Here is a 15,910-nt window from a genome sequence, read left to right as displayed (position 1 = left end):
GGGGCGTCGGGGTGCTGTCGCCGAGTGTCGCGCCGCCCCCTCCGCCCCGCGCCGGGGTGTGGGCGCGGCGCAGCGCGCGGCAGAGGGCCGGGCGCGTGGGGACGCGGGAGTGCGGGGTTCTCGGCTAGCCGTGCGGCGCCGGAGCACGCTGGCCGCCTAAGCTCGGCGCGGAGCCCGGGGCCCAGAGCCGCCGCCACCCGCCCCTGTGCGCGCCCCGCCATGGAGCCCTCGCACAAAGACGCCGAGACCGCGGCGGCAGCGGCGGCGGTGGCGGCGGCGGACCCCCGCGCCGCGTCCTCGTCCAGCGGGGTGGTGGTGCAGGTCCGCGAGAAGAAGGGCCCCCTGCGCGCCGCCATCCCCTACATGCCCTTCCCGGTGGCCGTCATCTGCCTCTTCCTCAACACCTTCGTGCCGGGACTGGGTAAGACGCGGCGGCGCTCGAGACCCCTGCGCCCCGAGCCCCAGCGCGGAGGGCACGGGGGACGCCCTCGGGTGGCGCCCGCGCGCGCCTCGGCTCGCGCTCCCAGCGCCCCCGGGCGGGTGGCCAAGGCTTGCGGAGTGGACGCCCGGGGGGAGGCCTCGCTCGGGGCTCCTTGACCCGCCCTTCACCTCCTCCCACCTGTGAGCGCGGTGGTGCGGCCCCAAAAGCCGGAACTTTGCCGGGGACCGCGGGGCCAGCGGGCGACTCCCCCGGCCCCCGCGAGGCTCCGCTCCAGACGCCCGGAATCCTGCCCCTCGCGCGCCCTCCCGGGAGCCCCTTTCTTCGAGGGGCTGGGGGCCCAGCCAGGGGAGCGGGGCGGCGTGGAGCTCCCGGGCGTTAGAGAGGTCCGCGAGCTCGGGAAGAGGGGGACCAGCCGGGCTTTGGAGACACGCCGCGAGCCCACCTGTCTTCGCGGGGTGCGGACCGTCGGGAGCGAGTGTCCTCCGCCTCCTTCCGGGGTGTCCGCGATTCCGCCAGCACCTAGGGGAGGGGGACGGTCTCATCAGTTTGAATGCCTGTGGGTTTGGACCGCTCACGGCCAGAGGTGACCCCATAGCTCCCTTCGGTTCTCAAGAAAGTGGGGAGCGCGCCGATATAATTCTGTGTGGGACTCTGGCTGCCCGGAGGGGGCCCTGTTGCTCCCAGTGTCCCAAATTTTAAAAGAGTCCCATTACAGAGGTAGGGGGTGCTCAAGGTTGCAGAGAGGTTTCCCTGACCCTCCCTCTCCTGACCCAACCCCAAATCTCTGTCTGCGCGCCCTCCCCCAACTCCCGGCTGGCTTGCTTGCTTGCTTGGCACCAGCTGTTCTTGCCGGGAGGCCCCCCCGCACCCCAAGTGCGTGCGGGACTAGAGCGGTAGCCACCTCTGTGCCCTCCCCAGGAGAGAGCCTGCCCCCGCGCCAGCCAGTTGCCAGCGCCTGGCTCCAAGTTCCCAAGAACAGAGGTCAGCTGGAAGCCGTTTGCTGATTTACTATGGCCTTTCTCACGGCCTCACGCTTAGCCATTTACTATGGCCATTCTCACGGCCTCGCGCTTAGCCGGCTCCCTGGGGCGGTGCGAGGCCAGGGTAGCGAGGGTCACGCCCATCCACGCGGGACGCGTTCACTTTCCCTTCGGTGCTTGCTTCTGCTTGTGCCCTGGGCGGCTGCGGGGGCCGGGCCTGCAGATCTGTCTGAGCAGGAAGTTAGGTGGGCGGCAGCCGTGCCTCCCCCCTGGCGGCGAGTCCAGCAGCCTGTCCCCTCCGCCCCCTCCCCCGCCCCGGGGCCGTGTCACCAGGCCGGCTGTCCCCACAATTAGACGCCGCGGGGACAGCTAGCTGTTGTTAGTTTTGCGTCAGAAATTCCCACCTGCTGGAGTACAAACGCACCGCCTAGTTTCTCTGGGGACCTGAAGATCACGGTCGGGGATGGGTCTTCATTCTGCTTTTTTAAAAAAGTCAAGTAAACCGCACCTCGTATGGTCTTTTGCAGAATTATGCATTGCGTTCCCGTTTGGGAGGGGTCGGCCCAAGCTGCTGGGTGAGGGGATCCCTCCCCACGGCAGACCGATGCAGGAGGCAACAACTAGCTGCCCGCCTCCACGCTGTACTGGCTTTCCCAGCTCTCCCCTCTCTGGGTTATGCCCCTGCCCCCCGGCATCCAGCTCTTTCTTCCCTCTTCGCACCTCCCTTTGTTAGATCAGAATCCTATGGGATTTTTCTAGGAAACCTTTCTGAGAAGCCAGAAGAAAATAAAGGGAAAATTAGCAAATGCACAAGTAATAAAACAGGTGAGCCAAGGGTGTACAGTTTTCTGAATTTTCAAGGACCGAATCCAGGAATCCCCCCCACCCCTTTTGTTTTGCTTGTCGTTGTCTGGTTGGCAGGCGCACAGCTGGGTCCACCCCCCTCGCTTCTGCACTCCCGGGGAGGGGCTCCTGATCCTGGGTGGTGTTTCTCATCTGTAAGCCAAGTATGCCTGTCACTCTGGGCTGTGGAGAGGACGGTATGAAATTCTAGAAAGCTCAGCGGTTGGGCAAAGAGGCAGTGCTCCCGGGAGGGTGGGTTCCTCTTGCTCCTGGCCCTTCTGCAGGGCTGAGCACTGCCGCCCACCACTGAGTGTGTTGGGCACTCTCCAGGACCTTGGCTTGGAGTCCTTGTGGATCTCTCTGCAGCGGAGCCTGGGGTGACAATGCAGGCCACGCAAAACTTGCAGGTGTGTTTTGTTCTGTTGGCTTTTTTGTTGTTGTTGTTTTGTTTTATTTGTCCTCCATGAGTGGTGTGAGTGGCCTCAGTACCTGGAAATCATCTCCTTGGCCTAGATCCCCTCTGCCAGGCTCTGCCAGGTCCTTGTGGCTTATCTGAAGCTCCCATGAAAACTGAATATTGATGTCAGGCTCTGCCCTTTGATGAAATGCAGCTTTTTTTCAATGCATGTGCTCTCATTCATTCAACCAGCACAAAGCAACCGCTACCTACCAAGCGCCGGGGCGTGAGGATGAGTCAGTCAGTCCAGGTGTCAGAGACTATTGGGAACAGGGATGCAAACTTTGTTTGGATTTGATAAATGCTGTCAAGGCAGCAAGAACAGAGTGTTTGAGCACAGTTACTTCTTCCTAGAAGGACGTGGGGTCCAGAGAAAGCCTCCCAGAGGTGTTGTAGGAGGTGAGACCCTGCCTAGGGAGTCAGCCACAGGGCCCCAAGCCCTTGCTATCCTCATTTTACTCCCACTCTTCGCTGAAAACGGGTCAGACCTTTGGCCCCAAGATCGGTTCTTTTTTCTGGAAACTTGCACTTCTGCAAGTCTTTTCCACATCTGCAAATCAAATGGGACAGAGTGGGTGGGGTGGGGGGCGGCTGGAGGCAGTCATGTGTTTCCTCTGACAAGTGCCTCAGGGTCATCTAGCGTGAGAAGCCCAGTCCTTACAATCCCCAGGGACTTGTCGATGTAAGTGACAGTGCTGTCACTCTGTCGAGGATGTTTCCTCTCCTGGGATTTCTGATTTGTGGTCACTCTGACTCCTCATTGGAACAATACAAAATAAATTTTAAAAACGGATGACAATAGGGGTGCCTGGGTGGCTCAGTTGGTTAAGCATTCAACTCTTGGTTTCCTTGGCTCAGGTCATGATCTCAGGGTCTTGAGATGAGCTTTTCTCTCCCTCTCCCTTTATCCCTCCCCCTGCCCGTGTGCACAGTGTACATATACTCTCTCTCAAACAAATCAGCAAATAAATCTTTAAAAAGCACGGATGGTGGTCAAGAGTGTGGCCCTCCACGTCGTCTCACTCAGTGACCCACTGCTGATACAGACCATGGTCAGTAGCTTCACAGTCCAAAAAACAGGGCATTTATAAGTTTATACACAATTATTCACATATGTGATGAAAGTTAATTGTTATGCCCCAGAATGGATGGAAAGTTTGTCTGTTGGGTTACAGACAAAATTATACTTTCATACTTAAAATTTTTATCTTTATTGATTGACTTGGTGCAATGAAAATGTTGGTGACTCAGATGGCAACAGGGAAGTGATGGGGGGAGAGCTTCCCTTGACTGTTACCCATTCCTTCAGACTAATGTTAGCCATAAATTGACTGTTGGATATTCATAAATATTTAGTCTATCTTTAATATACTGCCTACCCTTTGACACCCAACTAAAGTCTTGCTTCTGTAGCAAAAGCATCATGGGATGGCTCAGTTTCTGTCTTTCCTCTAGCCCTGAGGCTCAAACTGCTGATGATTTTTGCCCTATCTTGTGGCATCTATTGCTGACTTTTTTAAAAAATTGTTTCAAGAGTTTATTTTTTGCCTCTGTAAATGTACGTTCCTTGAAAGCAGCAACCATTTTAAATTTCTCCTTGATATAGTATAGTATATGTGAATGAATATTGACTAGAATTATACTCCTGGAATAGACATTGGAGATCATCTGGTCCAATGCCTTTATTTTATATGTAAGTGCGGTGGTCCCAAGCATGCAAGGACCCAGGAAATTTACATCCTATTCAACCTTTTTAAGGAAGTTATTTAAGTATGTATTTCAGTAAAACCAGAGAGTAAACCAACAGAGAATATACGAGATCCAGGAAACACGGAATCCGATTCAGGGCAGCCATGAAAATCGAGGATAAAATCATTCAGCAGGCCTGAGAGCAGTCAGTCTTCTTTAGAGTGGGAAGATGAAGGCCCCAAGAAAGAGTTTTCTGAGAATGGTGTGAGAAGGGAACATTCCATAGAGCTAAGAGTATTATTGGGACTGCCAGAAATTAAACATTCGATTAAAAAAAAAAAAAAAAAAAAAAAAAAAGGGAGGCAATTAGTAACAACAGTAAAGACAAAAGGCTCTGGAAAAGCATTAAAATCCAAAAATGAAGCAAAATGCCCAATTAGATCAGAAGGTCAACAGACTTCAAAAAAGAAGAATAAAAATATTCCAAACAATAAATGGAATGAGAAAGGATTTGGAAGGTATTGGGGATATGGTGTAGAAAACACATGTTTCTTCCGCCAACAATAAAAAAAAGAGAGGTAATGGGCGATTTCAGGGAGACCAAAAATTTTTCAGGGAAGGCATAGCTCAAATATGAAGCAGATCAAAATGTGGCCTGATATGGAGCAAATGATGGAATATAAAAAAGGCTCTTCGAGGCACATAGAATCTGTGTCATTGGAACTGTGGTGCACAGTATGGGCTCTTAGCACCTCTTTGACTCCGCAGCAAAGAATATTTGCGTAGTCATAATAATATAAATGCTGCTCAGTGGTTTTCAGCTTTTAAAAGCAACCACAGACAAGGCGCTGAAGACTGCTTAATAATAGCTATAAAGAAGATGTAAAGTTTTTCCATCTTGACAACATAAAAGGAAAACTATAGCCCGTAGAAGTTGGCAGGTGGATTGTGATAGATTATTATTCTCTATTATTCACTGTCCTCCCTGAAAAGAGGATGGCACATCCACGCCTGACGCTATGTGGCTTGCCATGCTTCCTAGGGAAGGGGGATCCTTCCTTCCCTGCGCACTGATAACAGGCTTGGCCACGTGACTTGCTCTGGCCAGTCGGATGTGAGTGGCAGTGACATAGGCCATGACCGAGCCTACACTTTAAGGGGCCTTGTGAGGTTCTCGCATTGGTCTTCTCGTGCTTTCGTAAGAGTGGCAGGTCTCAGAGGGGGGCCGCTTTTCAGGCTGCTTCCCAGAATCAAAAGGGCATCAGAAACAGTGCACAGCACATCATAGGAATAAGAAATAAGCGTGAGTTGCCAAGATCTTGCAGCAGCTGGCATCGTTACCACCCTAGGGCACCCTACAAAGCTGACTGACGCAGAGAGGGTAGGGGAGAGGTGTGACTACTCTCCCTGTATAAAGTTGGGGGGGTGTCAAGAGATGCTGTCAGTAGTTGGTAGACCAAGAAATAAAGGGTACCAAGGTGATCAGTGGATGAACCGAAATAGGGCTATGTTGGGACAGTGGGACAATCGTGGGACAATGATATACTGGGATAATATTGGAACAAGAGCAGTGGGAAGTTGAGGGCTGATGTCAGTCAGCTAATCTTACATACCATAGCAGAAAGTCAATGCCTAATGTTGATAAAACATGAAAAAGCAATATAAGTATACTCCGGAGATTAGAAAAACATCAGAAGAATTCCCACTCTTTCTGACATCACCGTTGTTTCTTTACCGACTGGTTCAGTCCCAGCAGTGTACGTCCATGCTGACATTGTCCCCCCACCCTTTTAAAAATAGCCTGTTTTGATCTTCCACCCCCCTCCCGCCACTGCTCTTTCCCTGCTCCCCCTTACAGTACAGTTCCCTGCAGGAGTTCCTGGATTGGCTGCCACCAATCCCTCTCCGCTCGCTTTCTCTTGAACCCATTGTGGTCGTTCTGCGTCCGTGGTCCGTCACCTGAATTGTACTTTGCAGGATCCCAAGCTCCTCTGGGTTGCTAAATCCTGTGGCCAGGTCTCTATCTCCTCCTCCTGGATTGCTCCGTAGCCCCAGACACAGTCCCCACGCCCTCCTTGAAAACACTCTCTTCCTCTGGCTTCTGGAACACTTCCCTCTCTTGGTTTACTCTGTACCTCACAGCTCCTTCTCCGTCTCCCTTGCTCATCTTGGCAGCCTTCAAACTTGGGGATCCCTGGGGCACTTGGGGCTCTTGATCTTGGCCTTCTCTTTGACCTTGCTCTTCTTCCCGCCTACACCGGCTCCTTTGATGGTGTCTCCTGGCTTTTAGTTGTATCTTTAGAATGACCACTCCCAAAGCCAGATCTCCAACTCAGACCTCCCCCTGGACTCCGGAGTCTTATACCCAACTGACTTCCCCACACCTCCACTTGGAAACCACAAGGCATCCGATACTAATTTACCTAAACCAAGCTCCCCCTGTTCTTCCCCAGACCTGCTTCTCCCTCCCCCCTCCCCGCCCTTGCAGCAAATGGCATCCATCCAGGAGCTCAAGCATAAACCCGGACTCATCCTTGACTCCTCTTTTTCTCACACCCCACGCCCAATCTGTCAGAAAACGCTCTTGGCTCTGCTTTCAAAATCTATTCAGTGTCTGACCACTTCTTACCATGCTGCTTCTGCCTTGCTGGTCCAAGCCCCATCTTCTCCTGAATGGTTGCCATGGTCTGCTCACCTTTATTGATGTTCCTAGTGGTCTCACTTCAACATGGCCACCAGGGCTATCCTTTGAAATCATGAGTGAGTCAGATCAGGTCATTTTTTTGAGCTGGAAACCCTCCAGCGGCTCCGCTCTACATCACCCAGAGCCAAAGCTCAAGGTTTTATCGTAACCCACAAGGGCTGGGGCCAGAACTTTCCTGAAGAAAGGTAACATGAGCCGCAGGTATAATCTAAAATTTCCTGGTACCTATATCATAAAACACTAAAAGGAACAGGTGAAATTAACTTTACCTAGTATATTTTATTTAACTCAATATCCCCAATAAATTTATCATCCAGTGCATGTCAATCATAATTGTTAAGGACATGTTTAATATTTCTTTTTTACATACCACGTGTTCAAAGTCTTACAGCACGTCTTAGTTTGGACCAGCCCCGTACCAGGGCCGGCAGCTCCAGAGTGTCCTCTGTCCACCGTCCTTTGGATTCACCTCCCGCTGCTCTCCCTCTTGCTCACTCTGTTCCAGCCCCACTGGCCTCTTTGCCATTCCTCAGATATTTTATTTTATTTGTTTATTTTTTAAGTTTTTATTTGTTTACTTAAGGAAGAAAGAGAGAGCAGAGAGAGAGAACACACACGAGAGGTGGGGAGAGGCAGAGGGAGAGGAAGAAGCAGACTCCCCACCGAGCATGGATCCTGATGTGGGACTTGATCCCAGGACCCCAGGATCATGACCCAAGCCGAAGGCAGACACTTAACCAATTGAACCACCCAGGTGCCCCCATTTTAGGAGCCACCTTCGCACCTCAGAGCAGTGCTGTTTGCTGTTCTTTCTGCCTGGCGGGCTTGTCCCACAGATATCTATGTGGCTCACACATTCAGGACCTGCTACAGTGCTGCAGCCTCAAGGCCACACAGCTGTTTTGTGGGTGCTGGGTTCCTCTTAACGTGCACCGCAGATGGGGTGGCTTAAGCAACAGGAATTTATCTTCATGCTTCTGTAGGCTGGGCTGGCTTCTCCTGAGGCCTCTCTGCCTGGCTCATAGATGGTTGTGTTCTCCCTGTCCTCTCCCTGTCTTTGCTCTGTGCATGCGCGTGTCTGTGTCCTAATTTCCCCTTCTTTTAAGGATACAAGTCGTCCTGGGTTAGGGTCCACCCAAAGACCTCATTTTAACTTAATCACCTCTTTAAAGGTCTAATCTCCAGGGGCACCCAGAGACTCAGCTGGTTGAGTATCTGACTCTTGGTTTCTTCGACTCAGGTCATGATCTTGGGGTCATGGAATCATGCCCCATGTTGGGGTCCCTGCTCAGGAGGGAGTCTGCTTGAGCTTCTCTCCCTCTGCCCTCCCCACCCAAATAAATAAAAGAATCTTAAAAAAAAAAAAAAGATCTTATCTCCAAATACAGTCACAGTCTTAAGAGCTGGGGGTGAGGATTTCAATCTGTGGGCTTTGAGGGGACACAGTTCAGCCCAGACACCTTCCTAGATGATCTTACTTAAGACGGCAGCTCTCCCCTTCCTCCCCACTCCCCCTCCGCCCCACACGCCCTACCTTTCCCTACTTCCTTTTCCTCGAAAGCACTGTTGCTGTCAAACATAGTGTATATTTAACTAATTTTCTCTATTGTCTGTTTTTTGTTTGTTTGGATGGTTTGGGTCTGTTCTGTTCATTGCTGTATCTCTGCACCCTAGAACAGAGCCTCATTCATGACGGGGGTTCCATAAATAGAAGTGCTTGCCTTCGGGAAAGCTGGACTCGGCAGGGAGAGCTCTGAGTATAGGGAACTGTTGCTTTCCCCTAAAAGCCCTTTTTCCCTTATTTGATTTTTTAAAAACTGTGTATTACTTGCTTTTTTGTGGGGGGAGGGCTGGGATAAGAATCAATGCCACGGAGGGGCGCCTGGGTGGCTCAGTGGGTTAAGCCGCTGCCTTCGGCTCAGGTCATGATCTCAGGGTCCTGGGATCGAGCCCCGCATCGGGCTCTCTGCTCGGCGGGGAGCCTGCTTCCTCCTCTCTCTCTGCCTGCCTCTCTGCCTACTTGTGATCTCTCTCTGTCAGATAAATAAATAAAATCTTTAAAAAAAAAAAAAAAAGAATCAATGCCACGGAAAGAGAAGGGGCTTTTATGTGTCACTGATAGGAATGTAAATTGGGACATCTTTTCCGGAAACCAGTTTGGCTTGATACTTTACGTATCAAGAGTCTTCCGGGGCTCCTGGGTGGCTCAAGGGGTTGAGCCTCTGCCTTCGGCTCAGGTCATGATCTCAGGGTCCTGGGATCGAGCCCCGCATCAGGCTCTCTGCTCCGCAGGGAGCCTGCTTCCTCCTCTCTCTCTCTCTGCCTGCCTCTCTGCTTACTTGTGATCTCTCTCTGCCAAATAAATAAATAAAATCTTAAAAAAAAAAAAGAGTCTTCAAATGTTCATACCCTTTAAGTCAGTAATTCCACTTGCAGGAACTCACCCTAAGAAAACAATCAAAAACAGGCACAGAAAGTTAGGCATAAAGATATGCCATGAAGCCTTATTTGTAACATTGAAAATTATAAACAAACCTGGGTGCCTGGCTGGCTCAGTGGGCGGATTGGGTGACTCTCCATCTCGGGGTCATGAGTTCGAGCCCCACGTGAGGTGTAGAGATGACTATAAAATTGGTATTACAAACAAACCCAGAGGACAACAGTAGAAGGATGGTGGAATATTATTTACCCATTGAAATGGTGTTTACAAAGACTTTCTGATGAGGAACAGCAAGCTGTAGGAGGAAATGAGAAAAACGTAGTTTGAAATTGTGTGGTCTTTAGGATTTCACATCTTTTGCATTTCCTGGATGCTAAGGCACCTCTTTCCCCCAGATGTGGATGTTTCTGAACGTGAGACTGCTATCAAGAGAAATGGTTTCTTTCTTTTTTTACTTTCTTTCCTAAAAAGTTGTTGCTCAATTCATGTTGTGTTTCCTGATCAGTGCAATCTTTTTAAAAACTTATTTTAAAATTATTATTGTTATTTTAATAAAGATTTTATTTATTTATTTGACAGAGAGAGAGATCACAAGTAGGCAGAGAGGCAGGCAGAGGGCGGGGGGAAGCAGGCTCCCTGCTGAGCAGAGAGCCCAGGTGTGGGGCTTGATCCCAGGACCCTGAGATCATGACCTGGGCTGAAGGCAGAGCTTAACCCACTGAGCCACCCAGGCACCCCTGATCAGTGCAATCTTAAAATCAAGCATGTACAAGGTAGAAGACAGACGGGTAGATAAATCCAGGCGACCCTGGGATGTTTACAGGTGGGGAGTGCCTGGGGACTATTTTCTTCTTTATACTTTTACGCATTTCCCAAATTTTCTAAAACAAACACAAAACGTATTACTTTTGTAATCAGAAAAGTGTAACCAGCATTGTCTCGAGTGAACCTCCTTCCCGTAGGGCTCTGATGGTCTAACGCAAGTACGGACGTGTTTTCACAACGGTGACGTGCTGGGAGATGCCCGAGGCAGTGGGGTTCCCGCAGGATCGTTAATAATCAGTGTCCACGGGGCACTGTGTCAGGGGTGGCAACGGGGTCAGCACATCGCCACTCTCAGAAGCCGAGTGACACCTGCTCCGTGCGTCTCCCGTGGGATGTGTCCTGCCGAGGCTTGGGCCAGGGGTGACCAGGTCATGTTTAGTAACAACAGCAGCATCCCTGTTTGCTCTGAGATGTTGCAAGGGACCAAGCTGCTGGAAGTGGTCAGCCAGTGGGTGCTGCTAGGGAAGTCTGCGTTTCCAGTGAGTGTCACCGAGCGCTGAGCCAAGGAGAGTGACTTCCGAGCGCCTCTGGCAGGACTGACCGGCTGACAGGGGGTGCGCTGTAGTAAATGGGTGTGTGAGTGTGGAGGAAGGGCCCCCCTCATGTGGTCACAGTGGTGAAGGAATGCTTTCCACCAGAACTGGTTGGCTGGGAAGTGAGCAATGGGCTGGACAGAACGACCTGGACGGCAGGGAATGGAGTAACATTTCCAGCGGTGGGTCCTGATTCCCGAAGCCCCAAGTGTCATGGAAGCTGGGGGCAGTCTCCGAGTTGGCTCTGGTTCTCAAGAGCACAGAACTCTGAGCAGGTCCCCTTACCTCTCTGAGCCTCCGCGTCTCGGACGGGAGCTCAGGACTCCTATTTGGCCACCTCACAAGGTCATTGTGTTCTCTTAACCACTAGTTAGCATTGACCGAATGTTCTTTGTTCCCAAGGTCGTTTCTGGGGGTGTTCTCTCAGTGCCCCCTGCCGTAGGGTGGGCAGGACCCCCGGAAGCACTTCCTGGTCCCTCAGAGCCGAGACCTGGCTCACACATCTGACACGCTGGGGGTGCCCCCCAAACCCAGGGCCCGAAGCCCACCTCACTGTTGGGCTAGAGGCGATGCGAGCAGGGACCGGTGAGGAGTGTGTGTGTGTGCGCGTGTGTGTGCAGGTGTGTCGCACACACAAATGCCCTCCCAGGTTTTACCTTTACCTTCCGAGTGGCCCAGATCCTTGAGACCCCACCACTGGTGCCAGGCCTGTGCGTTGGGCCTACAGTGTGGCAGCTTCCCGGGAGAACGGGGTGCGGGACCTCCGTGCCCCAGGCTGAGCCGAGCTTACCAGGAACGGAGTTTCTAAGGGGACGCTAAGGTGAAGGTGTGGGGACCATATTTTCTTACTCAAATGGCAGAACATAAGGATATACTGGGCATTTTTGGAAATTCATTGGAGAGGCTGTTTTCTTGGCAGGAGGGGCTGACACGAGACCAGGACTGTTCTGGAAGCTGGACTGTGGGGCAGGCCTGGCCGGGGCGCTCTTAGGGAGCCGAGCACCCCATGGGCTTTGGTCATTGTTGACTGGGAAGCCCAGCTCCTATGCCAGGAATAATGTGGTGTTTGTGGAGAACATCCTGTCCCAAGACTCCGCAAAGGAAATGGCCCAGCTCTCCCGGGGCCAGGCAGCTTCAGGGAGGCTCCAGTCCCCGCATTTTCCCCAAGAGGGCCCTCCTGCCACCTCCATGCCAATTGCCGTGTGTGCCTATTTGCTGTAATTGCCACTTGTTGAATTAAATGTGTGTGCGGGCCTTGCAGCGATCAGAGGAGGGACTGTGGGCTGGAGACCCGTCAGCCCTTCCCATCATTGCCGTCGCACAACCAGTAGGCCGCCATCGCCGTCTGGTGTGAACGGGACTCACATGTGTCCCGGAAGCCGAGCGGTACAAGTGACTTGCTTTATGGTTGGTGACCCTTGCTTTACTGGGGAGCACTGGCGTCCAGCTCGCTGTGTCTTCTGGGGCCCCCTGCACACACTGGAACAGTCACTCTTTCAGTGTCCCGTTCTGTGGTTTTTGGCCCTTTGACCGTCCTTTGTGCCTCCCCGGCCCCGTCCTCCAGTCTTACTCCTGACTACCTTCTTGCAGATCCTGGGACATGTGATGTGACAAGAACACATGAGTACAGGTGCCTTCAAGGAAGCTTCTGGCCTCGCTGCCTGGGGGCAGGGGTGCAGGAGCCTGTGCCTGGGTGGGCTGGGCACACGCATGCAGGCCGCCTGGAGGCTCCTGAGAGTGAGAAGCATCTGGAAGCCAGGAAGGAAGATGGACAGTGAGGCACCAGCACAAAAGCCAAACCCTGGGGGCTTTCCCAGGTGCAGAGACACCCTACCTGTACGGACAGGCCGGCTCTGGCCGGGCCTGTGCGTGTGACATGTGTCCCCCCTCGGATGTGGCTGCAGGAGCCATGCGACAGATACGGGCCCTCCTGGGTCACAGGGCAGTCAGTGCGGCCGGGGCTCAACGTTTCTGGGCCAAAAGGGTCTGTGCCCCCAGATGACAGCTTTACTAGCATCTCAGCTCTGACTACTTGCTCTGCTGTGAAGCCTTCGGCAGCTCCCCGCCATCCACAGGCCCAGTTCCTACTCCACGCCAGGCCTTCGGGACCCAGGGAGCTTTCCCTGCTCTCCCCCACTGGTTTCTTTAGTCCACGGTGCCCCTGTGTCTGGGATTGCCTCCCCCCATCGGGGGTAGCACCTGCCTGGCCGTCAAGCCCACCACAGATGGCCTCCTGACCCCTCTGTGAGGTGAGCTCCCCCTTCCAGGACTGTCGGACCACTCAGGACGTTCCCTTTGCTCCCCGGAAATTCTGGTTCTTCTGTTGTTTTAATCTTTTATAAATATATATATTTTAAGTTTGATTTATTGAAGTCCTCTCTACACCGCCCGTGGAGCTCGAACTCACAACCCCGAGATCAAGAGTCGCGCGCTCCTCTGACTGAGCCGGCCGGCGGCCCTCTGTCGTCTTAGTCTTACATGAACCGTTTCCTTGAGGGTGGGGACCGTGTGTGACCTACCCTCTGCCTCGCCGGGTGCCTAGCACCCCCGTTGCTTGCAAACCAAGCTAAATACTTGGTGATTTCTGGTTGTAGAGGTGGAGTCCTTGTTCCTTGAACCTAGTGAACCCAAACCCAAGGGATGCAGGCTTTTGTGTCACTCTTCAGCCTTCCCAGCTCAGAGGGAAGTGGGGGGCAGGGTTCTCAGGACTGTAGCTGGGATGGTGGGGGCTGTCTCTGAGGAGTTCTTGGTGTCCCAGCCACTCCTGGGAGGGACGTGGGGCAGAGGATGTTGGCTGCCCCCTCGCTGGGACACAGCACCTGCTCTGTGGGGAATTCACTGGGACAGTCATGAGCTTGCTGAGAAGAGCGGGGCCACCGCCCATCCCTTCAAGTGGTGTAGCTAATGGTTGAGAAGTTGTGGGGGGCAGGGACCGTGGAGATGGTCAATCCCAGTAAACCGTTTTGATCAAGACTGGTTCGCGTGATAGCCATCAAATTAAATCTGGGGGAAATTCTGATAGGGAGCAGGGTATTTGCGTGGTCTTAAAGTGCCTCCATAGAAGGTTTGTGACTTGCAAAGGGAAAAAATCACGCAGCATCCTGACTGAGTGAACAGAATAACGTGGCCTGGACCTTGAAAACATTACACCAGAGGAAGGAAGCTGGTTGTGAAAGACTCCGCACTGTACGTCAGCATTTATATGGACAGAGGCGGAGGGCAGCTTGGCCGAGGAGTGTGGCTGGGAGCACATGGGAGGGACTGCTAATGTCTAGGGAGTTTCTTCTGGGGTGGCGAAAGTGTCCGGAAACTGGTTGTTCTTGGTTGCACACCGAATTATTAAATGGGTAATTCTATGGGATGTGAATGATAACCCCAGTGAAGCAGTTAAATGGTTGGCATCTCCAAGGTAGGACAGATGGACATCACGTGGGATCTCCTGGGAAGAACACACCATCCCAACCCAGGTGGCATGGCCCGAGTCTACGAGGGAGGAACCAGAGGAGCCCAGACTGAGGAACAGTCCACAAAATACCTAGCCGGTATCCTTGAAAAGCATCATTGTCACAAAAGATTAAAGAAGACTACACAAACTTGAAAACCAAATTGCAAAGCATAATCTTGGATTGGCTCCTATACTGGAGGAAAAAAGAATCCCAAGAAAGACATTGTTGAGACAGTTGGCAAAATTGGAATATGGGCTAGACCTAGACCCACCACCCATGCAGCCTGCTTCTGGGGTCGACCAGGAATCCGAAGGTTGCAGCCGGAGCTGGAGCAATCCCAGTGGCACAGATCTCTTTTGGAGAAGTCTTGTTTCTTGGTTATTCCTGTTTGACTTCTCCCTGTGGAGTCCGAGAATCATTTGTGGACCTCAAAGAAACCAACCTCAAACCAACCACCAGCGAACACATCATGCCGTCATGCCAGGAGAGCATGGGAGAGCCGTTCCCTGGCCTTGGCTGCTCCGGGGGGACCTGTGGTTGAAATGCAAGTGGAATCCTTCCGGAACTCACTCTGTGGCCTGACTCAGAGATGAAAAAAAAACAAAAACAAACCCAAAACCATAACCATCTTAGGCCCCCAGAACTGGGGTTCTTAGAGGTTAAGAGCAGAAAGGGGCCCGTGGAGGACGCACCGAGGCTCGCAGGTTGGGTGAGGCCAGGTTCAGTCAGTCCTGATCTCACTGCCCGGGGTTGGACTCCGAGTCTGATACATCCTGAAAAGAGGGGCCTCAGTGCTTGGGAATTGATGTGAACCGAAGGAAAAGCAGGGAAAAGCCACGGCTTTGGCAGGGGACCCGATCGCTCGTGCCCACTCTTGGATGGGACTGTTGTGTGTTTTATCTTTCCTGCTAGCTCTCACTCTGGCCTGTGCAGCTGATGCGGAGGGGTGCTCTCGATCTCCCTGTATGGATTCTCAGGCATGCTTGGAGACTGACCAGAGCAGTCCTCAAAGGCAGACCAGGGGAAGACAGCGGTGAGCACCTGGGTCTCCCCAGTGCTGTTTCCATCCCATCATTTCATGTTCTGCTTGTGGTTCCCCACCCCCCACCCCCAGCCATCAGGGGATCAGAGTCAGCACCAGTCTGATTCTTAACACAAGTCTGAAGATTGTTAACCCCGACTGGGGGACAGTGGCTGGAGTGTGCTTGGAAACCAAGTGTCTGTTCTAGTGAATCACCTGGTCTACCTGCTGCTCTCATTTTCGCTTTTCCCGTTCATCCCATGGGTTGGTCTTGTTTCTCGGATGACATCTACTTTGTGTGTCTTCCCCAACTGTTGGTCCAGTGCAGAGAGCACAGCTGGGTCCCAGCATACCTGCCGACTGATAATGAGACCGGAGGGAGAGCGTGGCCTTCGCTGGGCTGAGATCCGCTCTCAGCTTCTCTTCCAGCTCTGCCACGTGGGCCGCCGTGGCTGATGGGGCTCCCGTCCCTGTCTGGGCCCCAGTGTGTACCTGTGTGAAGCAGGGGTGCTTACCAGTCCTGCCTCTTT

The 15,910-nt window shown here is 52.7% G+C and overlaps 1 protein-coding gene across 1 annotated transcript in view; it reads left to right on the top strand.

Annotated features, from left to right (window-relative positions):
- Positions 1-219: 219 nt before the first annotated feature.
- The window catches only part of LOC111150917 (stum, mechanosensory transduction mediator homolog), a 48,400-nt gene continuing 32,709 nt past the window's right edge, over positions 220-15,910 (top strand). Inside the window, exon 1 of the mRNA XM_022508604.1 lies at positions 220-421. Within this exon, the coding sequence (XP_022364312.1) occupies positions 220-421 (202 nt within the window). The remainder of the gene's footprint in view (positions 422-15,910) is intronic.

The sequence above is a fragment of the Enhydra lutris genome, unplaced genomic scaffold (assembly GCF_002288905.1).
Source record: "Enhydra lutris kenyoni isolate GAN:26980312 unplaced genomic scaffold, ASM228890v2 scaffoldscaffold24, whole genome shotgun sequence".
In the NCBI taxonomy this organism is placed as follows: Eukaryota; Metazoa; Chordata; class Mammalia; order Carnivora; family Mustelidae; genus Enhydra; species Enhydra lutris.
The sequence above is the reverse complement of the archived record's forward strand: the minus strand, read 5'-3'. Positions and strand labels throughout refer to the sequence as shown.